The sequence below is a fragment of the Ostrea edulis genome, chromosome 5 (assembly GCF_947568905.1).
Source record: "Ostrea edulis chromosome 5, xbOstEdul1.1, whole genome shotgun sequence".
NCBI lineage: Eukaryota > Metazoa > Mollusca > Bivalvia > Ostreida > Ostreidae > Ostrea > Ostrea edulis.
In genome coordinates this window covers 63,130,985-63,157,999 of record NC_079168.1, presented here as the reverse complement: position 1 = coordinate 63,157,999, position 27,015 = coordinate 63,130,985, and the positions used below count along the sequence as shown (strand labels likewise).

Here is a 27,015-nt window from a genome sequence, read left to right as displayed (position 1 = left end):
TCCAGGTGTTTCTTGGACGTCCCCTCTTTCTCTTGCCTTGCGGGTTCCAGATCAGGGCCTGGCGTGTGGTACTGGAAGGTGGCTTCCTTAGGGTGTGTCCAATCCAGCCCCACTTCCTACGTCTGATTTGTATATCTATGGGTTCCTGCCCTGCTCTCTTCCATAGTTCTTCATTTGTGATCTTTTCAGGCCATCGGATGTTGAAGATGCGCCTGAGACAGGTGTTGTAAAATGTCTGGATCTTCTGCAGGGTTGTTTTGGTCGTTCTCCATGTCTCTTCTCCATGTCTCTGCTCCATACAGTAAGACGGACTTAACATTGGAGTTGAGGATCCGTAGTTTGGTAGTAATGCAGATGTTCTTTGAGGCCCATATGTTCTTTAGCATGGTAAACGCTACTCGTGCTTTGCCGATTCTTGACTTGATGTCACAGTCTGTGCCACCTTGTCTGTCTATCACATTACCCAGGTAGATGAAAGAATCAACTTCTTTGATAGACTCACCACCAACTGTGACTGGTAATTGGACAGTGGTGTTGATCTTCATCAATTCTGTTTTCTTCAAATTGATCTCGAGTCCCGTTCCTGCTGATGTTGTTACAAGGTGAGTTGTTTTGTCCTGCATCTGACTGTGGTTGTGCGAAAGGAGAGTCAGGTCATCGGCAAAATCTAGATCGTCGAGTTGCATCAGGAGTGTCCATCGTATACCATTGTTCCTGCCTGATGTGGTAGTCCTCATGATCCAGTCAATAACCAAGAGGAAGAGGAATGGTGACAGCAAACATTCTTGTCGAACTCCTGTCTTGACCTCAAAACTCTCGGACATCTGGCCAGCATGGGTAACCCTGCATGTCATGCTTTGGTAGGTGTTACGAATCAGGGAGACGAGCTTCTCGGGTACTCCATAGTGTCTCAGTATCTTCCACAGTGTCTCACGGTCCACGCTGTCGAACGCTTTCTCGTAGTCGATGAAGTTGATATAGAGGGGAGACTTCCACTCCAGTGATTGTTCAATGATGATGCGCAGACTGGCTATCTGGTCAGCACATGATCTGTTGCGTCTAAAATCAGCCTGCTGGTCACGGAACTTTGGGTCCACTGCCTCTTTCATCCTATTATCTGCCATCACTTTCAATTATTTCCCCGACTTTTGAGACATTTACCTTGCCTGTTACAGTCATAGGTCGGCCAGATTTTGCTGCATCTTAGACGGACTTTGTGCCAGTCAGAAATTTCTTTCTCCACCTACGAACTCTCTCATAAGATACCTTATCAGACCCATAAACTTCCCCCAATTCAGTAAAAATCTGCATTACCGAATGACCGACTTGTGTGCGACCTTTTATATAAGCTCCAATTTCTTTAATATTCTCAACCTGTTTCCCAAGCATTTTTACAACAGTGGTCAACGACTGGCTCTATTGAAATGACTATACGTTTAAAACTATATGGAGCTGAAGGCTCGTGTTTATACCGTTGGAAAAGTATTGAATAGAGCTATTCGAGAGTATCGTCATCCACGAAATCTTGCAAAGCGTTATCGCGCTGTGGTACAATACACATTACATATCGAACAACCCTCGAATTCCCATATTGACGATGTACACTCTCTTCCATTTTCTTATTTTGCATCGTTTATGTTGTTGTCGTGTAGTTTTCGGTTTACTAAGCCTGATAACTTTGTCGTGTAGTTTTCGGTTTACTAAGTCTGATAACTTTGTCGTGTAGTTTTCGGTTTACTAAGTCTGATAACTTTGTCGTGTAGTTTTAGGTTTACTAAGTCTGATAACTTTGTCGTGTAGTTTTAGGTACTAAGCCCGATAACTGTGTCGTGTAGTTTTCGGTTTACAAAGTCTGATAACTTTGTCGTGTAGTTTTAGGTACTACGTCTGATAACTTTGTCGTGCAGTTTTAGGTTTACTAAGTCTGATAACTTTGTCGTGCAGTTTTAGGTTTACTAAGTCTGATAACTTTGTCGTGCAGTTTTAGGTTTACTAAGTCTGATAACTTTGTCGTGTAGTTTTAGGTTTACTAAGTCTGATAACTTTGTCGTGTAGTTTTAGGTTTACTAAGTCTGATAACCTTGTAAACCTATAACTGCACAACAACAACATAATCGATGTAAAATAAGAAAATGGAATCGAATGTACCCCGCCTCGCCACGGCTCAGTAGATCAGGAAAATAATTTTCCTTATCTACTAAGCCGTACCGAGGCGGTTTTAAAAAGTACAACAATGGTTGAAATATGCAGTATATACAAGTATACTCGATACGGTAAGGTTGTTTCAATATACCATTTAACCTCTCTGTTGGTTGGTATTTTAAAATCCTAAAGTTCGTTCCTGCATTGCGCAAAAGAACCAATCAATAAAAACGATAAATATTGACCAGACACCCCAGAAACGACGGAGTCTTTTTAAACCTCTCGTCATGTAGTCGTGTTCTTTTCATTGACCGCAAGGAACTCGACAGAGACAGTAAGTATATATACTTTGTGTGGATATATATGTTGATCATTATCGGGTATAGATGTAAGTTAGAGTAGGAACTCTATATACAGCCATTTTCAGGTGATGTGTACAAATATTTACTTTTTTTTTTTTTTTACTTCGAATATTTCTAGCGATTGAAATGATAGCCATACCCTCATGAATGTGCACGATGTGCGTATGAATCTCGATATAGTACTATTGACTATTCTAATGACTGGGAATATTCCGAAGGGAATGAAAGTAAAATGTAAATATTAAAAAATCTATATATCACAAAGTATGGTGGCTTAAAGCGCCGCTGTTCTCTCAAAAATGAAATTTCTTAAATGTATTTAAAAGTCAAACTTTAAAAATACTGATTGCGACACAGTTTATTCAACAGTTAGTGTATAAACTGCATAGATTCCGACTCACCTGACTATCGAGTTACACGTCTTTCATTTCTCATTACAATTAGTTTATAACATGTCTGACATTTTTAACTTCTCTTCAATAAGAGTCCATTATAAAAGACTTGTATGATGTTCATATTACAGTTTACGACGAATATGGGATGTTCCACGAGCACGGAGGTCAGGGCCGTTTCTCCATCGATGAACACAAGACAGGTTCATCATCAACCACATTTACAACAATTTCATTCATCACCGGAATACCAGAATCATGCTCAACCCCAACCAAACCATCAACAACGTTCTAATCACGAAGACCGACAACAGCAAGTACATGAAAACAACTACAGTAGCGTCCAGCACCAAAACAAGCCTCCGCCAGAAACTGATTCTACCCAGCAACACCAGTTGTCCAACAACAATCCATCTCCAGCAACTGACTCTGACCAGCAACACCAGTTGTCGAACAATGTCAATGACCAAATGTCAAACAGAGTTAGTGACCAGGGAGAGAAAACCAACACTGACCAATCAAAACCTTACCTGAAATATACAGCGCCACCACAACCTCTCAATCCAGGTTCTGGTCTTGCAATCGACATTGAATTTTATTTGGATCTTGATTCAAAAATAGCGAATTCTAATGTAATACTATCGAAAGAAGAGAGTGTTGACGACGTGAAAGCGAGACTTGCGACTTACGGTGTTTTCGGGGAGAGTTATAATGTGAGAGAACTTTGTGGCCATAATAACACGCAGGGATATATGGAGTTGTTTGGTTTCCATGGAAATGTCGTTTTGATGCCGGCTTTGTTTGATCTATGCAGTCCATATACTTTCGCTATCGAAAGAGCAAGAATACTAGAAAATGAGCCAGATCTCCCCGAATCGGAATACAGTTCCTGGGGGTCACATCACACGTTCAAACACCCGTTTCCAGTGCCGTTTTACGCTTTGCATTTTGATGGATTAGACAGTAAAACTATATCGCTATGCATGAAAAAGTGCAGAGTTGGTATATTGAGAACAGGAAAGAAAGAGGAAGTCGAGGACTTGAAACAGGACGCAAATACACTTCTGCAAGAAATTTCAGAGAATATCGAAAATCCTACTCAAAATCACATTGAATACAAGGACCAACTTCTGCGAGCGTGCAAAAAATATGAGATTACTCTATCTTCTCACGGGGAGATAGAAGAGCACAAACCTTCAGGGAACCCAAACGAACAAACATTTCCACTGCCGGATGTTTTTAAAACAAATCCCAAACTTCTACAGAAGTGGATAGAGCACTGGGAAAAGTTCGAAACTACTGTGGGGCCCGGAGACGGATGGAACTTCAGTTTAAAGCAATGGGAAGTGTTCGAAAAAGACAGTGAGGATATGAAGATCGACGACACAAAACTTCATAGAACGGAACTCGATACCCTGCCTCCCCTAGACCTTTCTATAGACGGAGAAGCCGGGTGGGATGTGATTCCAGTGGACATTGTGAAAAATGACGTGGCAACCCCGCAACAAGAGGAGATCCTAAAGGCTAGAGAGAACCGGAAGAACTTCAATGATCCGGTGCGGATGGAGAAACGCCGACTGGCAATTGAGGAATACTTCGTAAAAACATACGATACAAAGTTTAAGTGGGCCTCTGAAAGAGCTGCAGAATTCAGAGGTTTTGCCGATAGTTTAGTGAAGGCCGAAAAAGAATTTTTGGCTCTTTGTGAAAAAAGTTAACCTAACTTTGACCACCATCAGTTTGATATACCACGATACAGTTTTGCTGTGGTACACATGTTGACTTAATTACAAGTTTGCATTTTACATAATATTTGGACCTTAATTCAGCCATTTCGTTAATACATGTAAATTGTATACACGGAAGGCCCGAGAAAATGCAATTGTCATACTCACCAGGAGCAGATAAAGTAATGGGTGTGTGCCACAGACACTCGGCGTTTTGAATATGTATGATAAAAAATATCTTCCTATAAACAAACTGTTCATAGTTTGTTTATAGGAAGACAATTTTTTCTAAATTATAGATATCTAAAACGTCAAGTGCCTGTGGTGTGTGCTAAGGTGGACGATGCTTGCATTAATTATGTATTGGGGCATTCTTGAAAATGCACCTGCTCCAAAACATTTTATCTGATCACTAATTCGGAAAATAGTTTTGAGGACTATTACAATCCCCATACAAATAAAATAAATCTTAGCATTTTTAAATCTTTTCCCCCTAAAGTGCGTTAAAACTGGGTCCAGCTCAACATAATTGAAGAAAAAAATATTTAAATCAATTCAGTATAATTTAAAAATAAATCGGAACAATACGGCTTTATCATTTCCAAAAATATCTTTATATCTATTTCTCGAAATTGGCAAGAAATATTATAACTAATGCTTACTATGATAATTGAATAAGCCACCTTAGCCATTCTAGTGACCATAACTTGATATATATTCAGTGATCTATAGGTTCACGAACATTGTGCATGGTATCGGAGGCTATTATTGTGACGTGTATACATCCCGAAGTGGCATTTTTTAAAAAAACATTCAATAACCTGATATTAAACGTCATAGTAAGAGAAAAGTATAAAAGATATGGGGGAAAGAAAAACATTTCTAGAAAGCCTATATCCCGGAGAATATTATATACGGAAATTATCAATACCCGAGGCTAGGCAATTTTCATGGTTCGTGGGTCATGTCCTTTACCGCCAATTTGAAATAAAATCAAAGTGTGTTATTGAGATACTGTAAATGTCCTACATGTGACTGTGCATTCTATTTAGCGCCTTTCGCGGAAAGCAGCTAACGCTAAATCAAGTACATCACTAATTGTCTTGTGTATTTATATTTTCCTATAGCACATCTTAAAAGCCGCTAAATCATGTCTACGCTAACTTGCGTAAATCGATTTACACCAAATAATGTACACACTAGATATAATACATTTATAGTGCAATTCAAAAATATTAAAATTTCTAATTCACTATCAACGGTCAACACAATTTGACAAAGCCCAATAATTTGTATGTTCGTTGAGCGAGTGTGTACATTGATTAACCTTACTGCATTGCATCTTCCAATCTTAATTCCGACTTGTTCTACCATTTATCTGAAAAATAAAGTTATAGTCCTATATGTTACTTAAAATTGTTCACCAGGTATATGTAGCTACTATGCATCCAGTGTAAACTTCCTGGTGCAATTACAAAAACATATTTACATTTCCAATGTATCCGAAAGTCATATCTTCTTTGAATACAGCGCTAATTGCTAAATTTGAATCGTCTATTTTAATTATTACAGAAATGAAAGTAAAATGTAAATATGATATTAATTTCATTTTTAAAAGTACCCGAGGGTATGAACTGCGACACTTCACATCGGAATACTTCATATCTTGATGCACGTTAAATGAAGTTTTCCGACATGATTAAACGGAATAAACGCCGCAATTCATGCCCTCGTGTACTTTCAACAAGAGGCCCATGGGCCACTTCGCTCACCTGAGCAACAGTTCCTAATAATTAACAAGCTTGAGCAAAACTATCATTATACAAGCAGCTTGGTTCAGAAAACAAGAGGCCCATGGGCCACATCGCTCACCTGAGTCACCTTGGTCCATATCAAAAGATTTTCCATATCTATTTGCATGTAAAACCGTAGTCCCTATTATGGCCCCAAACCTACCCCTGGAGGCCATGGTTTTTGCAAACTTGAATCTACACTATGTCAGAAAGCTTTCATGTAAATGTGAACTTCTTTGGCCCAATGGTTCTTGAGAAGAAACTTTTTAAAGATTTTCCCTATATCTTTGTATGTAAAACTTTGATCCCCTATTGTGGCCCCATCCTACCCCGGGGGGGGGGGGGGGGGGGGCATGATTTTAACAAACCTGAATCTGCACTATATCAGAAAGCTTTCATATAAATCTCAGCTTTTCTGGCTTAGTGGTTCTGGGAAGAAGATTTTTAAAGATTTTTCCTATATATTTGTATGTAAAACTTTGATCCCCTATTGTGGCCCCATCCTACCCCAGGGGGCATGATTTTAACAAACCTAAATCTGTACTATATCAGAAAGCTTTCATATAAATCTCAGCTTTTCTGGCTCAGTGGTTCTTGAGAAGAATATTTTAAAAGATTTTTCCTATAAATTTCTATGTAAAACTTTGATGCCCCCCCCCCTTGAGGCCCCATCCAATCCCAGGGGTCCATGATGTTAACAAACTTGAATCTGCACTATATCCAAAAAGAAAAATGAAAAAAAAAGAAGAAAAAACAACTTTGACCCCCTATTGTGGCCCCATTCGATCCCCCGGGGGCCATGATTTTAACAATTTAGAATCTGTACTATATCAGGAAACTTTCATATAAATCTCAGCTTTTCTGGCTCAGTGGTTCTTGAGAAGAAGATTTTTAAAGTTTTTCCCTATATATTTGTATGTAAAACTTTGATCCCCCCTTGTGGCCCCATCCTACCCCCGGAGGCCATGATTTGAACAAACTTGAATCTGCACTATGTCAAAAAGTTTTCATGTAAAAATAAGCTTTTCTGGCTCAGTGGTTCTTGAGAAAAAGATTTTTCCTATATATTTGGATGTAAAACTTTGATCCCCCTTGTGGCCCCGGGCATCCAACCCCCGGAGCCCATGATTTGAACAAACTTGAATCTGCATTATGTCAGGAAGCTTTCATGTAAATCTCAGCTTTTCTGGCTTAGTGGTTCTTGAGAAGAAGATTTTTAAAGTTTTTCCCTATATATTTGTATGTAAAACTTTGATCCCCCCTTGTGACCCCATCCTACCCCCGGAGGCCATGATTTGAACAAACTTGAATCTGCACTATGTCAAAAAGTTTTCATGTAAAAATAAGCTTTTCTGGCTCAGTGGTTCTTGAAAAAAGATTTTTCCTATATATTTGTATGTAAAACTTTGATCCCCTATTGTGGCCCCATCCAACCCCAGGGGCCATGATTTGAACAAACTTGAATCTGCATTATGTCAGGAAGCTTTCATGTAAATCTCAGCTTTTCTGGCTCAGTGGTTCTTGAGAAAAAGATTTTTAAAGTTTTTCCCTATATATTTGTATGTAAAATTTTGATCCCCCATTGTGGCCCCATCCTACCACCGGGGGCCATGATTTGAACAAACTTGAATCTGCAATATGTCAGGAAGCTTTCAGCTCTTCTGGCCCAGTGGTTCTTGAGAAGAAGATTTTTAAATGTCCCCACCCTATTTTTGTGATTATCTCCCCTTTGAAAGGGACATGGTCCTTCATTTGAACAAACTTGAAAGCCCTTCACCCAAGGATGCTTTTGGCCATGTTTGGTTGAAATTGGCCCAGTGGTTCTGGAGAAGAAGTCGAAAATGTGAAAAGTTTAATAGACAGACGGACAGACAGACGACGGACAAAAAGCGATCAGAAAAGCTCACTTGAACCTTCGGTTCAGGTGAGCTAAAAAACCAAACAAACAAAAAAACTTTGACACCCTATTGTGGCCCCATCCGACCCCCGGGGGCCATGATTTTAACAATTTAGAATCTGCACTACCTAATAAAGGTTATCTATAAATTTCATCCTTTCTGGCCCAGTGGTTCTTGAGAAGAAGATTTTTTAATGACCCTACCCTATTTTTACCTTTTCTTGATTATCTCCCCTTGGAAGGTGGCCTGGCCCTTTATTTTAATAATTTAGAATTTCCTTTACCTAGGGATGTTTTGTGCCAACTTTGGTTGAAATTGGCCCAGTGGTTGTTGAGAAGAAGTTGAAAATGTGAAAAGTTTACAGACGGACAGATAGACGGACGGACGCCGGAATACGGAAAAGCTCACTTGAGCTGAGCTAAAAACTTCTCAAAGGTAACGACTAAAAATTCACCAATTTTCAAACTTAATTATGAAACTTGTCTACAAATTCATCAATTATCATATGGCCTTGTAGACGGATATGGCCTTTCTCTTAACTCATCTAGGGATGTTTTGTGCCATGTTTGGTTCTTTATACATTAGCATGGAAAAATTTGATCCCCTATTGCGGCCCTTTCCTAACCCCAGGGGGTCATGATTTTTACAAACTTGAATCTCCACTTTGTCGGGAAGCTTTCATGTAAATTTCAGTTCTTCTGGCCCAGTGGTTCTTGAGAAGAAGGTTTTTAAATGACCCCACTCTATTTTTGCGATTATCTCCCCTTTGAGGGGGGCATGGTCCTTCATTTGAAGAAACTTGAATCTCCTTCACTTAAGGATGATTTGTTCCAAGTTTGATTGAAACTGGCCCAGTGGTTCTAGGGAAGATTTTCCTATATATCAGCATGTAAAACTATGATTCCCTTTTGTGGATCCACCCCACAGGTGCTTGTGGACAGGACTTCCGGTACCCCCCTTCTTGTAATTCCTTGGGTATTCCGGACGTATTTTTGATAAAATATGTAACTTCAGAGTTTATATCTTTCAATGGAATACACAAATCTCGCATAGAAACCGTTTTTAAAAATGTCATATCACCGATCATAATATATGAACAAGGTGTGCAACTCAGCCAGTGACATGTTGAAAAAATCTACACCTCGCTGAGAAATCCTATTGAAAAAACAACAATAATGCACATACCAACTGAAAAGAACGGTCATTCTAAATCTACTGATGATTCGTGGATTAAATGCATCGCTATTTGGTGCGCAATAATTACTTCACATCGCTCAATTTCATCGTTTTAACCTCGCCACTTCTCATTTCTGACTATAACGAACGGAAGTTGTGATGTTGGAATACGGTGTGAAACCTGTATATATGTAGATAGAGTTGTTACATGACTCCTTCTACAATATGTACCGACACAAACTCTCACCATCATTAGATGTACATGTAGCAACAGGTACTGATCTACATGTAGGAATGAGACTTCTTGAACTAAGTTTGGATTTTTATTTATCTATAATATTTTTCTTTTTTATTGATCAATGCCATCATATATCTTTAATGATCAAATAATTTCGTACTGGTTACTTAAGATATTGAGTACGCGTGAGAGAGAGAGAGAGAGAGAGAGAGAGAGAGAGAGAGAGAGAGAGAGAGGGGGGGGGGGCACTAGTCCCTGTACATGCATGTTACTAAGAAAGTAAAAACAAAAGATGCATACACTTAAAGCACTAGATAGCGGTTTGTTAAAATAATGATATTTTCATATTATAGATATTTTAAATTAAACTTTATCAATATATAAAATGAAACAAGTCAAACGTAATCATTTAATGAGATTAACAAAAAGGCGATCAGAAAATGGTATTGGAATAGTACAAGAATTCCAAATACATGTATTCATTCGCATTGAACAATTCAGCTTTTAACCATAGCTAAATATTCTCTACAGAGATACCTATAATTATCTTACCGCCCTCCCCCCCCCCCCCCCCCCCCTTCCTATCTATCGCGGCCGGCGACAATATACTCCAATATTTATTGTCTCCGACGACAGTATGTACCGTGATGCATAAAATATGCATTGTCTCAGCTCATATTATCGTCAGCGACAATATGTAGTATAGGTACCAACAGACAATATGCACCTTGAGGGTACGTGCATATCGTCGCCGAGGATGATATGTTCCAAACGACAATATTTACCATCATTGTGTGCACTTCACGGTGGAATTACAAGAATTTCAAATTCATACACAGTTACACTAAGCATTATGATAGTTTAACTTTATCATTAGCTTATATCATCGTAAAACTTGTAAAATTTAATTGATAGTGCAGAAACCTACAATAATAAATCGTCGTTTTCTTTTTCCATTGTACTTTAAATGCATGAATAAACCTTCGTTCGGTAAGTTAACTTTCTAGAAATTCTATTGGTCTACTTTACATGCTTTGAATGGAAAGTGATTTCTTATATACTACTCAAAATTTGATAAGGATCAGATAGTTTTCTGTTTAAAAAATTAATAACTGCATAACTGGCAATACTGTGTCTAACTGAAATCAAAAACGTCTTCAACAAACTTGCACGTGCATTTCATGCCATGGGAAATGCGTTTCTCATCAGTTTATGCTTTTGCTACCATTGCACGATTTTCACTCAGACATCGGTGTCTGATTCTTTCTAAAATTTCAAACTCACTTGAGTGTTTACACTACGTTTATCAACACAATGCCCCCTCAACGTGTAAGGCGTCGCCTGACGACAGAACAACTGGGCAGATGTATTGGAATGCTTGACGCTGGCTATTCACAACGTGACGTTGCAAATGCACTAAACGTCAGCCAAAGCATTGTAAACAGGGCCTGGAACCGACAGCAAACTTTTGGTACAGTAGCACACCGACATGGGGGTGGTCGTCAGAGGTCGAGAACCCAACGCCAAGACCATTTTATGGCTCTTCAGGCACGACGACATCCCTTCTAGATAGCAACCAGCCTACGTAACGACCTCCTGAACGCCTCAGGGGTGAAAGTGTCCACTCAGACAATACGGAATCGGCTTCACAATGCAGGTCTCAACTCGAGAAGGGCATGTGTTCGAGTCCCTCTGACTGTTCGACACAGGCGGGAGCGATTGGACTGGGCTGAATATCATGTCACTTGGACACAGAACGATTGGGTTCAAGTTCTGTTCACCGATGAGTCCAGGTATTGTTTGAACTTTACAGACTGGAGGCACCGAGTGTGGCGACGACAACGTGAACGTTTCCATGATGCCAACATCAGTGAACATGACCGTTATGGTGGTGGTTCCATCATGGTCTGGGGTGGAATCAGCAGGGATGGAAGAACAGATCTTCATGTCCTGGAGAGAGGAACAATGACGGGGGTGCGGTAACGGGATGAGATCCTCGATGTTTACGTCAGACCCTACGCTGGTGCTGTTGGCCCTGGGTTCATCCTGATGGATGATAACGCCCGTTCTCATCGCGCCAGGGTGATGGAGCAGTACCTTCAGCAGGAGACAATTGTCCGTATGTACACTGGCCAGCGCGCTCGCCAGACTTGAACCCGATTGAGCATGTATGGAACATGCTGCAGGTTGCCCTTTCACGCCGTAGAGCACAACCCAAGTCTTTGGCAGAGCTCGGAAACGCCCTCGTGGAAAAATCTTCCCATTGGAAACATCCGGGTGCTTATTGACAGCATCGCTCGACGTTGTCAAGCCGTCATTGATGCAAAGGGACGCCATACCCGGTATTGACACTTCATCGACTAAGTGTAATGATGGACTATCCCCAAAAACTAATTCTTTCTCTGGTTTGCTGTTAACTTTTTGTAATGAAATGCCTTTTGGTGTTATCAGATTTCAAGCATTCCGTATTGATAAAAGTTCATGCCGTTCAAGAATTTTTCATTCATAACCTGAGTAAGCACGTTTCTGAGTCAAATTTATGTCTTTTGTTATGTTAGTGGTAAATTACACACATATAACCTGGTGATCCTTATCCAATTTTGAGTAGTATATTTAAAACAGCATCCTCAAACACACTCACTGACAGAATGAGGGGAGGAGAGCTCAAATAAAGTAAAATAGCATGTGACCAATTATTATCTCGTAATTTCGAGATCTTTTCTCGTAATTACGAGATAATTAAACCGTGTTCGAATCCCGGTCTGGTGCGTTGCATTTTCTCGCTTCCTGTTACATTTGGTGAAGTAGACCAGCCCCTGGAACTGACAGGTGAAAATGCCTGCCAGGGGATAAAGGTCCTGGGTTGATGTCTTCAGGTGTGAAAACATTTAAGGAGGGAGGAATGTAGCGGTCAGCCGGGTTCGATCGCCGGTGGCCAGATAGCTTAGTTGGTTGAGCACCTGACTAGAGATTCAGGGGGCCCGGGTTCGAATCCCGGTCGGGTCCGTTGCATTTTCTCCCTTCCTGTCACACATGCAAATATCACCTCTTCTGGCCCAGCGATTAATTTTCCCTATACATTTGTATGCATAACTTTGATCCCCTATGGTGGCCCCATATTATCCCCAGGTGTCATAGTTTTTACGAACTTGAATCTCTACTTTGTCAGGAAGATTTCATGTAAATTTCAGCTCTTCTGGCCCAGTGGTTCTTCACAATATTTTTAAATGACCCAACCTACCCTATTTTTGCGATTACCTCCCCTTTGAAGGTCCTTCATATGGAAAAACTTAAACCCTTCACCCAAGGATGCTTTTTGCCAAGTTTGGTTGAAATTGGCCCAGTGATTCTGGAGAAGTAAAAAATGTAACAAGATTACTACATGTAGCCATTTCCCTTCCACCGCAAAAAAAGTCCCATAGTTCTTGTAAAATTTGTCAAATCAAAATGATGGAGAAATATGATAAACTACATATGGCGACTAACGATCCTACAATATTTGAACAAAATCTGTAGAGTGGTTTTGGAGGAGTTGCGTCCAGTGTTCCTTTAGTGTAGCATGTACAAATTCAGCAAAGTCCCATAACTCCTGTAAAATCTGTCAAATCAAAATGCTGGCGTAATATGATCAACTACACATGCTGACAAACAATCCAACAAAATCCGTTGGGCGGTTTCTGAGGAATGCGTCCACAAAGTGAAGAGGGAATGATACTGTCGTTGCAGGACAAAAAATTTAAAGACAGAAGGCAAACAGAAAAGCTCATTTGAGCTTTCAACTCGGGTGAACTATAAAGGACCAAGTTCACCCTGAAATTTTCACAAAAATTGAAGAAAATTAAAATCCTTCTACATGCACATCTTCCATACCAATACAAATACTTTATATTTATTTTATATGAAAGAACTGCAGATGGAAAAATAACAAACAAAATCATGTTCTCTTTGCAACATTTCCTCCAATACCCAAACACTCTGTAAAACAATATGGCCCTCACTTAAAATTGTGTGGAGTTCATTGGACAAATTAAGTACCCTGTATTCAACAATTTTCAAATAAAGGGGCAAGACTCCAGCTAGAGAAGTAGAAATGAATCAAAATTATACCACCATCTACAAAGAAGCGTAGTATATCTGTACAAAGCAAGTTTCAGCTTGATATGTGACAGAGAAATTAGACACAGAAAGACATGAACGGACGGACATCGCTGTACCATAATACATCTAGGTGTATAATAATATATTATGGTTTCTATTACAGCAATTTTGTTCCCAAAAGATGCAGGTAACTGGGGACCAAAATGCATCGCCATCAATCATCTCCCTATATTTCAACAACAACCCTCCAAAACATAACAAGTTGATAAAGTTTCAAATTGTTTACTGATCAGATAACACACAGAATATGCACAGCACCTTAACAAAGTAATCTAGGTGCAATATGTACTTTTTAACTTTAACTCGTACATACAGTCTGCTCAGTCTGTGTCGTCTCGGAATCCAAAACAGCACTATTCAGTCTACTTACACATAAATAAATATTGTTTGCATGCATCCTCCTGGGATTTTAGCATCCACTCCTCTTCTGAAGTCATTTTCACTTGAAATTAAAAATAACTACCCATCTAATACAATGTCCTTTTACATTATTGAAAAAATATCATAAAATTAATAATCCTCTCACAATCAATATAAATATTTTCCAGTAATGGATCTTACAGTGAAATGCACACAAATTATTTTACAAAACACATCTACCTGAGAACAACAAATATATATATCCCATCAAAGTTGTAAAGAGAGATTATGTTGACTGCTTAATAAAATACAGACCCCCCAAAACTTAATGTCCCCCCCCCCCCCAAAGAATCTTCAAAGGGACACTTTTTAAAGGAGTATCAGCTGTCACTTAGGTGTCAGAAAAGTTTTGTTGTAAAATTGTGATTTCTATTCAATAAAATCAAAATTTTTTACTTTGGTTTTAATTTTAATTCCATTATTATGTTTAACGTTACACACAAAACTATCATCATAGCACATTTTTACAACAAAATATTTTTCCAGTTTCTGAGCTAACATTGCTTTAAATATATATTATGTGCATTACTATTTATTTGAAATTGCACTGTTCATTTCATCATTTCGAATTATATTCAGCAATATGAACCTTACCATGTTCATGACAAAATATGGTATCGCTTCTCATGAGATTCGCTTCTCAAGCCAACAGTACCTTAGGCTTAAGATAGTAACATCAACTGAAAGAGAAAATAAATTCATAGATTAGATATGCAAACTTTCAATCAAAGGACTAGGTTCAACACCAATTTGGCCCAAATTCGGACAGTAATATAAACCTCTATTATAAAAGTATAAATTTTATCAAATAGACGAGATATGTAATATCATATTCTTAAAATTATGAATCATCTATGTATGAAATCATCGTCAATTTCTTGCTGTCAGTTTCTTTCAGAAAGAAAAATTATTATTTATCGAAGATTTTTTTGCCTCAGAAAGTCAAGACCACATGCATCAAGTACAATCAAATGAAGTTATCATTGTTATATCTTGGTGAACATAATATTTAAAGTTTTTTATGATGCATACAGCCAATTATTTCTATTCAGAAAACTTCCTGTACAGTGGTTATTTTCCTGGAAAGTGTAAAAATGATTTTTTTTTAATGCAGTTTCCTTGAAATTAAGAATTGTCTTAGAAAAAAATAAAATTTTCAAATTCAAAATTTCTGGGTGTCAGAAAAATCAAAGCATATTAAAATTTCTTGACCATAATTGATTATTGTCGAACCCAGTCCTTCGGACTACACTTTTGTTCAATTTAATGGACAGTAAAACATGCTTATAATGAACTTTTTAAAATAACAAATTCATGCTTTTTATGAAGTGATATACCCCTAAGAGATGAAATTAACAAAAATTTATTGGCTATAACAAATTTGGTTTATAATGAACTGTTTTTATGGCCCTGGAGGTTCATTATAACTGTGTTTTACTGTATTCCGCTTTGTATTCTTAAAATCTTCAACTTCATACCACTTACTCTTAAACTAATTTCAATTTGTTCCCCTCCCATTCATTGATAAAGTTTCTTCCAATTTGATTTGAATATATCAGTCTGATTACACCCCAGACCAGATGGTTTTGAAAACTGTACATGGTTTAAACATTACGCCAATTTCACTTAATTAGATTATCATCCAGGGTCACCAAAAAGTATGGGCCGGGTGGGAGGATTGTATCTTTAAACGAGTTTTTGTCAACAGAAATGCATCATTTAATGCCAGATGGATATCAATCTATGCTTATTTCACAGGCGAATTCCAGGTTTAGCTTTAATTTCAAACACAGGACATGCAGAAAGATACCAAACTTCCTCAAGATATGAAAAACATTAATCTCTTCTTTAATTTATGCCCATATGAAATTAAGAAAACCATGTGATCTCTTTTCTTCACATGGCTTTTCACATTGTTATACTGGAAATGTAAACAAGAAGTGTAAATACCGGAGTCGGACATAGAAAGTTCCACAAAATAAAAAAATTCTGGGTGGGCCGATTTTTGAGGGGCGGATGGGGATGATAATCTATCAATTAAGTTGAATTGGCCTTAGGACTACACCATCTACATGTAACCACCCAATTGACATAAACATTTTGCCCCAAATATCAAGACATAAAAACCTATATCAATTTGTTACATAGTTGAAGAGAAGAGAAAAAACACCTGTAATGAAAAATGAAGAATATGACACATACATTAATTTTAATCTATACTCCACCGTTTGGATCGAAACCTTTCCAACAACCTTTTCATTGGATGGAGAGCTGGAATTGTAAATAAATTTGTTTAGATTTTTTTCCCTTCAAAACAAGGAAAAATTTTGATTTGTTGTTCTCAAGCATAACAATTAAGATAAAGAAGAGAAAAAAACCCCAAAACAACAACATACATTAGTCTATACAGACAACACTTTAACAAAATTTGATGCAATATGTAAGACAGTATATGTTTCAACAAAACTGCAATGAACTTCACATGTATATTCACCCAATCTGAATCAGTCACTACCCTTTTTGCCATAGCAGTGATCTTTTTTGAGAACTTTTTGAGATTTTTTTGAACACAAATCACATAATTCCACAGAAACAGATGATCCAGATACATGGAGACAAACACCCCTCGTGTCTGTTGACAAATTTCCACCATTTGATTCAGATTTGCATCTAGTGTTGTGTATACCTGCTTTTGTTGATTCATCACATTCTCTGGAAGACGGGTCCATTTGTTTGGAGGATGACCTTGTTACTTTGCGTCTCTTTGTTTCCGATACATTACTTTTTGAAACATTTTCTTGATTTTCCAAACACTTTTTACGTTTCCCTTGGGGTTGGACAACATTGTTATTTGCTTCTTTGGGTTTAAAAGATGTAGATAAAGCAAGGCCAGGGATATCTGACAGTTTGTTAAGAATAGTTGCCAAAGTTGACTGATTTGCAAGAACACCTTTCAAATATTCAACTTCAGATGTTAAGTCTGTGACCGTTTTTGTCAGAGAATTGCATTCATTTTTCAGTTCTGCATTTTCTGTTTTCAACTTATCAACAGAATTTTCAAGATTTTTCATATACTCCTTTTTCTTTTGGCGATTTTCTCTGGCATTTATGGCATTTCTAGACATGCTGGGGTTAAATTGCTTCTCAGTTATGTTGCCTTTAATGATAGAAATGACTTTCATATTCTTCTCCGACATGTAACTCAATAACCCGCTATCTTGAGACGTTTTAAGAGGCACAGCCATGGTGGTATTCTCGTTTTCAAAACTACTTTGATCAGGGAGTTTTATAAGACCATCAAACAGATCCAACTCGCTCATCTCACAGGGACTCGTGGGAGATTGTGCCTCAGAATAAATACTGCGATCTTCTTCCAAATTTATGACTGATTCCGTGTCACTGCCAAAAAACGAAAGTGGGCTGTTTGACATCTTCTAACTAACCAATTATCATCTGAATTAAAAGAAACCAAGCGTAATCTGCTGATTTATCGCACCCCAGCTCACCTTTTCCCAATATTCTGCAGTATGGCGGCTGTTCTTTTGTTCGTTGCAAGCGCGTTTCTTGACTTGGTTCTTCTGCGCATGCGACAACGGAAATCGGTACATAAGATAGGTTGCACTTTAAAAGATTCGACCCAATCGATTCACCATCAAGATTTTTCAAAATTTTATGTGCGCATATTTCTCGAAATCGATAGATTCTAAATTTTCCTCGATGATAGATCGATATTTAATGCTTTTATGCCACATCTGCAAAACTCTAGCTCTCTGGGGGGAAAGTGGGACCCCCCCCCTCCGAGACCTGTATATATGTACAAGTTTTTGGACGTTATCTAGCTCGGCGCAAAAGGTAGCTATGGCGACGGCGGGAATATAGAGAACGATAATTTTCCGCAAAATTTTGATCGATGTCTTTTCCATTGGATATTTTCACAGGTGCTTGTGGCCAGGCTTGTATTTTTGAATGTTCAATTCCTTCGGCATTTCTGGTGGGTTGGTTGGTTTTTTTGTTTTTTTTTGAATAGAATAAAAATGTCATGTCATGTCAAATTGTCATAGTTTATTCCAATTTTGGGCCCAGAGGGCATAACAGCAGTGGCGTAGCTTCCATTGAGGCAACCGAGGCAGCTGCTCGGTAAAAAAAAAAACACCTTTTACGTTGTTAAAATGTCGATAGCTTCTGGGGGGCGCAGCCCCCCAGACCCCCTGCCTCGGTAATATTCGAACCCAAGCCACGCCTATGATAACAGTAAGACATTTTATAAAGAAGGTAGTTCAAAAAAAAGAAAGAAAGTTTACAACATTAACTACAGGTTACATAGACTGCAAACTGCATGTGGATGCAGCATGTTGGGGAAACAAGTATATACATATATGAATTGCTAATCATGTATATATACAAGTAGATGGACAGTATCAGTATTATACCAACATATGAATAATAAACTATAATGATTTTTGCAGTTTTAAAGCATCACTTCTTTTTCTGAAAGTTTGCACTAAATATTCACTCAATTTGACAAAATTTACTGGTTTGTCTTCATTAATCATCAACCAAGTAAATTTGTCCTTATTTGTTAGATAGATAAAATTAAATAAATATTGTGTAGCCTATTTATTTTCAATGGAATGCACGAATCTCAACTGCATCAATCATCATCGATCATAATAGACGTCCATTATAGTTTCTTGTATTTTGATTTTAACCTTTATTCAGAGCATAGAAATGTAACTTTTGTATCTATGAAATGCCATAATGCTATTTCTGGGGTTTGTTTTTTTTTTAATTTTTTTTTTTTCATTGTTTCTATTTTTCTAAATTTTATTTTACTTTATCTTCCACACGATATAAAGTAAGTTTATCCCATTACCAAGGGGGGGGGGGGGATTATTATGGTTAATTGCTCTATAAGCCTTACATAGATTGTGACGTAATAGGTTCAATATAATCGATTCCAATGTGACGCAATCCATTGAGAACGCTGCGGTTACAGACCGGTGGTACAGGTATATTAAAAACTGACAGAAATGTAGGATGTATAATCAAACGGTAAAACAAGTAATTTTAGATAATTAATGATCATATACCGGTGACCTTGAGTTCTACATTTAAGGTACTGACTAAAACCTGGTGTCGGTCCCGGTCTTCGGTCTAGGTCCGGTGACTAAAACCCGGTCTTCGGTTCCCGTCCCAGATTTTTTTATTCGATAAAAACAGAATACATCAGGATATTGGAGCCCCATTTCTCGTTAACTTATGTATGACATCTCATGCCTGCATTCTGATAGTTGATTGATCATATTATTTTCTTTTTTCGTAAAATAATATGTGAAAACTCCGGGACCGGTGTAGCGAGTATGTGAGCGGATCTAACATCTAATTTTAATTAGATTGATAGTCCTCGCGAGACCGGACCGCGTTCATTGCTAGAAACGTGAACCTGTGACTTCCTGTACACGGTGAAGCAGGATATACGGAAGGAATCCATAGAAGTATTTTTTTCTTTATCCGTAATGGTCATCAATATAATTAGTTCTATATATACATGCACACCATGGAACTGATTGCTTAGCCTTGAAGTCAAAGAAGACATGTATCAACAGTTTTTTTTAAATGCTGTCTCACGTGGATGAATTGTCATTGTGTGGATGGTCTATTATCACGGAGAATTATATTTACGTTATATAGCTTAATCTCTGTTTACGATTTAAATGTATTGTTGGTGTTCAATTATTCTCATACTCTTGTTTTGTAAGAAACATTTTAGCGATAAGTTTATTTTTCAAGGTTCACATCGATCTAGTTTGGATGGCTATACGACTGTTCTCAAACCTCAGAGCGGGGAGATCTGCCGCGTTACGGTTATGGTGACACAGAATGGATCTTTGGACGACTTCATTGACTCTAGGATTCAGCGCCGTCATCTTAATCAGCATCGTTAGTTTCATTGGCATCTGTGTTCACGCCCAGCGTGCGAAAGGTAAGGGGGACCATTATGAAGAGCTGCTAATTGCGATATAGATGTTAAGATGTGGTGAATTACGCATGATCAAATAATTGTTCAAAGTCGACATGCACGGGGGGGGGGGGGGGGGGGGGGGGGGGGGGCTTTACGAGGATAGTACTGTATTTTAAACTAATTATTAAGATGTCTTGATCAAACAAATTGAATATGAATATTTTATAATGGGGTACTTGTCAAAGATAATTATGTACAGGAACAGTAATTCAACTTATGTTGTGTTTTGTATTTGGATAATTATCTTAAAATCTTTATTCTATCGACAATTGTAAATAATGAAACATCATGGGTTTACTGACAAAACATATAGGTAAAACCTGTTCTCGTGTATCAGACATTACAAAATGGTACATGATACGTCAATGCAATTAAATCAATAACACTGTGTCGTAAATTATTGAAACAGATTCAATTTAATCCCAATCGATTGTAAACTGTTCTTCATTCTAACCATATACTTGCTACATTGTACATGAGATTCAGAAATAGAAATATCTTATTTGCCAACCATGTTGCCATTGTGGGCATGGCACAAATACAGCAAGCTTGATTTGTTATAAACAATAAAAGCCCCAGTGTACAAGGGAGGTAATGCATAATTTGAATTATCTCTCTTTAACTGAGGAAATCTATAAAGTATGAAAGGACGGGACTTTGGGATAATTGCATGTTTGAACAGCAGTTGTAAAACAACTCGGCAATATCATTATAACGGCAAAGAGGCAAAAAGATGCACACTTACATTGTACATATCTGCGACAGTATCCGGAGTATAGATAAGATAAGATAAGATAAGTTTATTCCAATTTTGGACCCAGGGGGCATAACGGTAAGACAGTTTATAAAGAAGGAAATTCAAAAAAGAAAGAAAGTTTACCACATTAACTACAGGTTACATAGACTGCAAACTGCATGTGGATGCAGCAGGTTTGGGGAAACAAGTACAAACAAGTATATATATATTGTATATATTGATCATTTTGTTCTGCGACAATATCTTCTATGCAACCCCCTGGGACCTGTCCCATGCCTGTCAAATTGAATTGAAAAAAATCGACCACAGTCTATTTACCTTAATGATGAATTATTTTTTTTTCAAATTCAATTTTACAAGCCGGGAGCAATTTAAGTTCCATTTGGTGCAACAAACTTCTCTTTCTTCGCTAAATTTTGAGCATTCTTAATACCACCACTCTTCACTCTATAATACTACGTCGAATTTCAAATGATAAACGGCTATTTTTAGTCCTAAATTTAGTAAATATTCTTATTTACACCCCATTATGAATATTAGACTTGTGTAATAAATTTTATTTTTGAAAATACAAGGTCATGAACTGCGACGTTTACGCTAGTATATGGATACTTCGTTAGCGTCATGAAACTTTTTAAAGTATAGGTCTACACTGGCTATTCTCTTTAGAAGCATTGCTGTTCACAACCTCGTGCATTTTCAAAACTGAGATTTATATTTACATTTCACTTTCATTTTTGTCAGAATATATTCCCAGCCGTTAAAATAGTCGTAAGTTATATTTATCAAGATTCATACGCACTTCGATCACATGAGAAAATGCATTGTTGGTAACCGATGGTCAGTCTCGCTATCATCCTAAAGTTTCTGACAACACTCCCTGACAAAAACAAAAAAACACGTATCGGAGAAAAACGTAATAAAAATAGAGACTGCGAGACGGACCGTGGGTTACCGACGATGGAGAAAATGACTAGATCATTTTAAAAAAACAAGAGGGAAATTATGTCAATCGGAAATAGTCAATGCAGTTGTGACCAGGCTCATTTGTGATGTTTTTTTTGTTTTAGTTGCATCCACAACACATGATCCTAAGAGACATCTTCGTGCAGGAGAGAACTACTCTCGTAAACATCGAGTGAACAGTAACCGCAGTATCGTATCCAGCAACGTCAGCTCCAACGAAGATCTGACGTCATACTACGAAGCACAACAACTCGTGGTTCCCACGTTCTACATACAACCCACGACAAATTGTGACTTGATTGAAGAAAATGAGATTACTGAAGACTTAACAAAAAATAAATTGTCTGATCAATAGAGTTATCAAGGGAACTTTAGAACGTTTTGAATTGACGCTGTTGAAACACAAAACAACAACATAATATACGTTAAATCAACTGATGGTGTAATCTTTTGTGATTATGGTATTAGGAACGATCGACGTCTGAACAAGCAGAGACAACTACCTGTATATAAATCTAAACTGCATTAGTGTTGTGTTAATTCAGTTCAATAAATCAGTTCATGAATATGTCCATGTAAATATTGGCAAGTGTTAAGTAAAATGAATTTGCACATGGATACATTTTTTGAAATGCTATAGGCCTAGGTCTATTGTTTTTCTAGTCGATTACGCATGCATAGTAAACAAGTCATTTATTGAACGAGTGAGTAACCGGAAATTATAAACTCTAGATCTCCCGAAACAAAAGTCAAGGAGGAAAAAACCCGACACAAACTATTCAGATGTACCAGTATTCACATACCAGTTTAAGATAGTATAGTATTCAGATACCGGTAATCAGATAAGTACTATAGTATTCAGATATATACTAGTGTAAGGTTTTCTGAGAATTCGTTAGAAGCAGATCACTTGGAAATCTTAATTAACGACGTACGCTTGCTATTAAAAACAAACATTTATATAAAATAAAAAAAATTATGAAAACTGAATTTATGTTTATTTTTAAGTAAAATGAATACAAATTGTCTGTATGAAATGTAATTTATTCTCATGATTTGTCAATAAATTCCAAAGCACTAGGGAAAAGTTGTATATAAGTGTAAATGTTGCAGGCGTTGCGGTTTGTAAGGTAGAAATAACTAACTCCTGGCTTAGGGTTCACAATTTACAGTCATTTATTTCATGATAAAACGAATAAGGATGATGATAACGACGATGGTGTTACAATGGCCCTATCTATGGGACAAGGCCCAATTCATGCAGACATCAAAATGCTGCCTGGATGTTTCTTATTGTAAGGTGTAGATTTGAATAATCTGATCAGTTAAAATCAAATCTTTGATCCGTTCTGTTATTGTTATGGCGCTACACAAAATGAATTCTCTGATCAATACAGATGCACCTGTCTAATCCGACATCGGTTTTACCGTGAATTCTCAGATACAGTCAAATCCGTCTAATCCGACACCTGTGTAATCTGTTTTACAGTGAATTCTCTGATATTTTGTGTAGCGACATAACAATAATGGAGCGAATCAAAGACATGGTTTTAATCAGATTGAGATTTGATGGTCTAAAAACCGGTCTTGAGTCCAGAGATAAATCGGTTCGTAGATAATAATGATAATAAATTTATTTTGTAAAACGTAAAATCAATATTGCTCTAAACGCTATTTAAATAACAATAAAATAAGTTGTATAAGAACAAATGACTAGTAGAAGAAAATACTTTAAGGAGTCTGTTATGATTGTACATCATAGCTATAGTAATCTTGACTTAGATTTCATCTGCACAGACTAGTTGTAATGAATTGTAAACAGATGGGTCTTTAGTTTAGATTTAAAGATACAGAGACTAGCAGCAGTTCTGATATCATATGGTAGAGCATTCCACAATTTAGAATCACAGATGATGTGGTAAATGGCACTTGTAGTAGGCTCTGATCAGTGGACCGCAGAGTTCTGGAGGGAGAATAGGGTGTTGTGAGTTCCTGCAGATAGGATGATGGAGCCATATGATGTTGACTGTTTTGTACACTAACACCAATGTCTTGAAGATGACTCTTTGCTGAACTGGCAGCCAATGGAGGGAGCGTAGTACTGGTGTAATGCTGTCATATTTGCGGGTGTCTGAGATGATTCTGGCTCCAGCGTTTTGGATGGATTGGCACCGTAATAGAGAGAGAGTTGCAGTAGTGCAGCTTTGTTGTTATGAAGGCATGGACAACGCATTCCAGCGATTCCCTGTCCATATTTTCCCTCAGTTGGCTCAGGTTTCGTTTCTTTTGGAATAAAAATGGGGAAAACAACCCCCAAAACGCACTGTAAGCACGTGTTTACAAATAGTTTCGTTACATCTTTATTACATATATTACGAAAAATTTCCTCAGCTTCTGGGGGCGGCAGCCCCCAGACCCCCTGCTTACAAATACGATGTATTTCAAACCTAGCTACGCCACTGGCAGATATATATCATATGCAAAACACACAGATGATTTTTTTTTATCACTTTATAGTCAAAGGAAATAACTCTTTGAATTCAAAATGTAAATATAGGTAAATGATATTGCAATAAATGAAAAATCACAATGTAGATCTATACAATGAATTAATACCAGCTCATGGAACTGGGCCACAGGCTTTAGGTGAAACTGCAAGTTTTGGTAACGTTAATAATCTGTGCACACAATTTTAAAATTCTCTGTTCATGTGATATTCTTTATCTGGAAATATTTAATGTACATACACAATGTTCAATATAATCGTGAAGGACGATCGACACACCAGAGAAATTTGATGTGGATGAAACGTGGAGGATATGTAAAGACTATTTAGAATTAAAAACTTTTTTTTTCGTGTGAAAAAAGTACAGTTTTTAGTAGAAAGTAATTTTAAAAAAATATTAAAACCCCTGCTGGACAGTCGGTCGGCACATTGTGTATCTGTGTGTGTGTGTGTGTGTGTGTGGTTTCGTTTAATAGCATTCGACACGTTAATTCTAACCAACTGAGCCGCGGCTACCCAGCTATGCGATCAAATTTTAAAAGGTTATACAAATATTGCTCATATTTGTGTTTTCATTCGTGTTTGAAAAGTAAATCAGCCATTATGATGATGTAGTATGCCCTACTTAAAGGGTCTATGCAATGAAATCGTATTCGAACACTACTGACGTGGTGTTTATAAAGGGTTTTCTTTACCGAGTTCAACGTAAAAACTGCAAAATCGGCGCAGAAATTCAATACACCAGTTAGCTGCATGCAGAACTGTAGCTCTCTGAAAAATAAAATGGGGAAAGATTTCTGATCTCTGATCCGTTTCAATATTTTTTTCAGAGAGCTATGTACAGTTCCATGTAGCTGCAATAATGTAGCCCTCTCTGATTTTTTTTTTAAGGGAGAGAAAACGTCAGAATAAAAAAAAATTGGGTCGAGATCGAGGTGTAAAAATTTCAACCTTGTCGTGCCGCAGCAGCAGCAGTAGCAGTAGCTATCAGTACTACAAAACATATAACAAGACAGTTACATGTCCTGGCAGCGAATTGGTGTTAATCGGTACGAAATTAGGAGTACCCTGTCCCAATGGTAACAGTAGCAAGACTTGCCAAGAGACCCATATTGCGAAGTTGATGGCACGGTATACTTGGGCGGGCTTGATTTGTCCACACCGTTTCACAATCAGTGTAGTCGGTTTACACCTTATAATCAAGTGCAATTTGATGTAGTACATTCAATATGGACGTTCAGCAGCTGAGGGGATCTTCATTGGAGAATTAACGATTTTATGATATAAATTACTCATTAAATAATGACTAGAATTAAATTTTTTATTTTACAAAAATGTATTTTGATGTGCTTCTAGGAATACATAATCTGAAAAATACTAGGTCATACTCCAAATTATTTATTGATTTTTTGGCGCCGAACTTCATTTTTCTATCAATTGTTTTCATTTATTCTTTAAAATATATATTAAACTCTTGTAAATGACTACCAATCTAATTAAAATTAGATCCTTTATTTGATTTGCTCATATATAAATATAAAAACACAAATAGATGAGCAGATCAAAGGATCTAATTTCAATTGGATTGAAATGACTACATACATACAATACACTGGAATTATAAGTATGGAGAAAAACATGCTTTTCCATCTCACTGTTTGTCAGCCGTATTAAATTTGTTAGTGCAATTACCAACGCATGCCATGTGCAGGGTGTAGAAGGTGTACACCAAAAACAGACCGTTGTGCTTCATTATGGAAAGGTGTACACTTTGTGGTTGGTGTAGACAAATCTATCTATATTACAATAAAGTAATCCTAATGACCATCCTTTTTTATATTGCAGTCACATTACGTTGATCTGAAATTAACAACTTAATATGTAGATAACTGAATTTCATCGTAGTCATGAGGTTCCCTATACAATGCAATGTACTACATTTAACCTAACCTGGTGACAGCCCCCCCCTCCCCCTTTCTTGTCTAGGGTTGAACAGGATGAGAAAAAAAATCAACCATGTAAATGTAACTTTATTTATTGTATCAGAGAAATTGTTCCTATGTTGAAAAGCTTGACGACAAATGATCAACTTCATTAATCATAGACTTTTGAATGGATGTCAATGTGATCATGTAATAGTATCACCAATAAAAAAAAAAAAGAGGGGGGATTGGGAAGAAGGGGTGTAATATGTACATGTAGGAAACTTCAATCCACATCAAAGATTTTATTTACAAGATTTTAAGGTAGCTCCATCCTCATGAATTGTGACTCATCAATATTAATGGTTAAAAGTGGGAAAACTTTATTAATTTCCACTCAATATAGTTTAATTTAATTAATAACCAAAGAAAATATATATGTTGCCACTTTTTTAAAGATGTCAGACATACAAAAACAGAAGTATACATCAACATCAGGAAATCACACATTTTCGTTAAACAGAATAATAAAAATA

At 37.3% G+C, this 27,015-nt stretch overlaps 4 protein-coding genes across 8 annotated transcripts in view; 3 read left to right on the top strand and 1 right to left on the bottom strand.

Annotated features, from left to right (window-relative positions):
- Nucleotides 1-2,285: 2,285 nt before the first annotated feature.
- Nucleotides 2,286-6,153, top strand: LOC125652212 (uncharacterized). Its single transcript, XM_056165076.1, has 2 exons — nt 2,286-2,476; nt 3,028-6,153. Exon 2 carries the CDS (start codon nt 3,040-3,042, stop codon nt 4,612-4,614), a length of 1,575 nt encoding a protein of 524 aa, XP_056021051.1. The 5' UTR covers nt 2,286-2,476; nt 3,028-3,039; the 3' UTR covers nt 4,615-6,153.
- Nucleotides 6,154-14,092: 7,939 nt separating this feature from the next.
- On the bottom strand, nt 14,093-17,914 carry LOC125651722 (uncharacterized). 5 transcript variants are annotated; one of them, XR_008802982.1, is made up of 5 exons: nt 17,813-17,914; nt 16,801-17,705; nt 16,509-16,577; nt 14,901-14,986; nt 14,093-14,328 (listed from the first exon to the last, which is right to left on the bottom strand). XR_008802982.1 is itself a non-coding variant. In XM_056165075.1 (4 exons), exons 1-3 carry the CDS (start codon nt 17,890-17,892, stop codon nt 16,516-16,518), a joined length of 855 nt encoding a protein of 284 aa, XP_056021050.1. In that variant the 5' UTR covers nt 17,893-17,913; the 3' UTR covers nt 14,093-14,986; nt 16,509-16,515. The 5 variants fall into 5 exon arrangements, 2 of the variants coding, with proteins under 2 accessions (XP_056021050.1, XP_056021049.1); XR_008802983.1 differs by having other exon boundaries at nt 16,993-17,705; nt 17,813-17,913; XM_056165075.1 differs by having other exon boundaries at nt 14,093-14,986; nt 16,993-17,705; nt 17,813-17,913.
- Nucleotides 17,915-19,702: 1,788 nt separating this feature from the next.
- On the top strand, nt 19,703-23,041 carry LOC125652777 (uncharacterized). Its single transcript, XM_048882175.2, has 3 exons — nt 19,703-19,801; nt 20,097-20,289; nt 22,156-23,041. The coding sequence occupies exons 2-3, from the start codon at nt 20,187-20,189 to the stop codon at nt 22,404-22,406; spliced, it is 354 nt and encodes a 117-aa protein (XP_048738132.1). The 5' UTR covers nt 19,703-19,801; nt 20,097-20,186; the 3' UTR covers nt 22,407-23,041.
- Nucleotides 23,042-25,492: 2,451 nt separating this feature from the next.
- The window catches only part of LOC125648904 (ninein-like protein), a 93,416-nt gene continuing 91,893 nt past the window's right edge, over nt 25,493-27,015 (top strand). The window contains exon 1 of the mRNA XM_056165064.1: nt 25,493-25,606. The gene's annotated coding sequence lies outside the window, so the exon portion shown is untranslated. The remainder of the gene's footprint in view (nt 25,607-27,015) is intronic.

Bases quoted from the DNA above. Each gene is read 5' to 3' on its own strand.
- LOC125652777 (XM_048882175.2), top strand. From the start codon at position 20,187: ATGGATCTTTGGACGACTTCATTGACTCTAGGATTCAGCGCCGTCATC. The intron at 20,290-22,155 runs GTAAGGGGGACC...TTTTTGTTTTAG, and splicing joins TCACGCCCAGCGTGCGAAAG to TTGCATCCACAACACATGAT.
- LOC125652212 (XM_056165076.1), top strand. From the start codon at position 3,040: ATGGGATGTTCCACGAGCACGGAGGTCAGGGCCGTTTCTCCATCGATG.
- LOC125651722 (XM_056165074.1), bottom strand. From the start codon at position 17,892: ATGCGCAGAAGAACCAAGTCAAGAAACGCGCTTGCAACGAACAAAAGA. The intron at 17,706-17,812 runs GTGAGCTGGGGT...GTTTTTTGGCAG, and splicing joins CTGCAGAATATTGGGAAAAG to TGACACGGAATCAGTCATAA.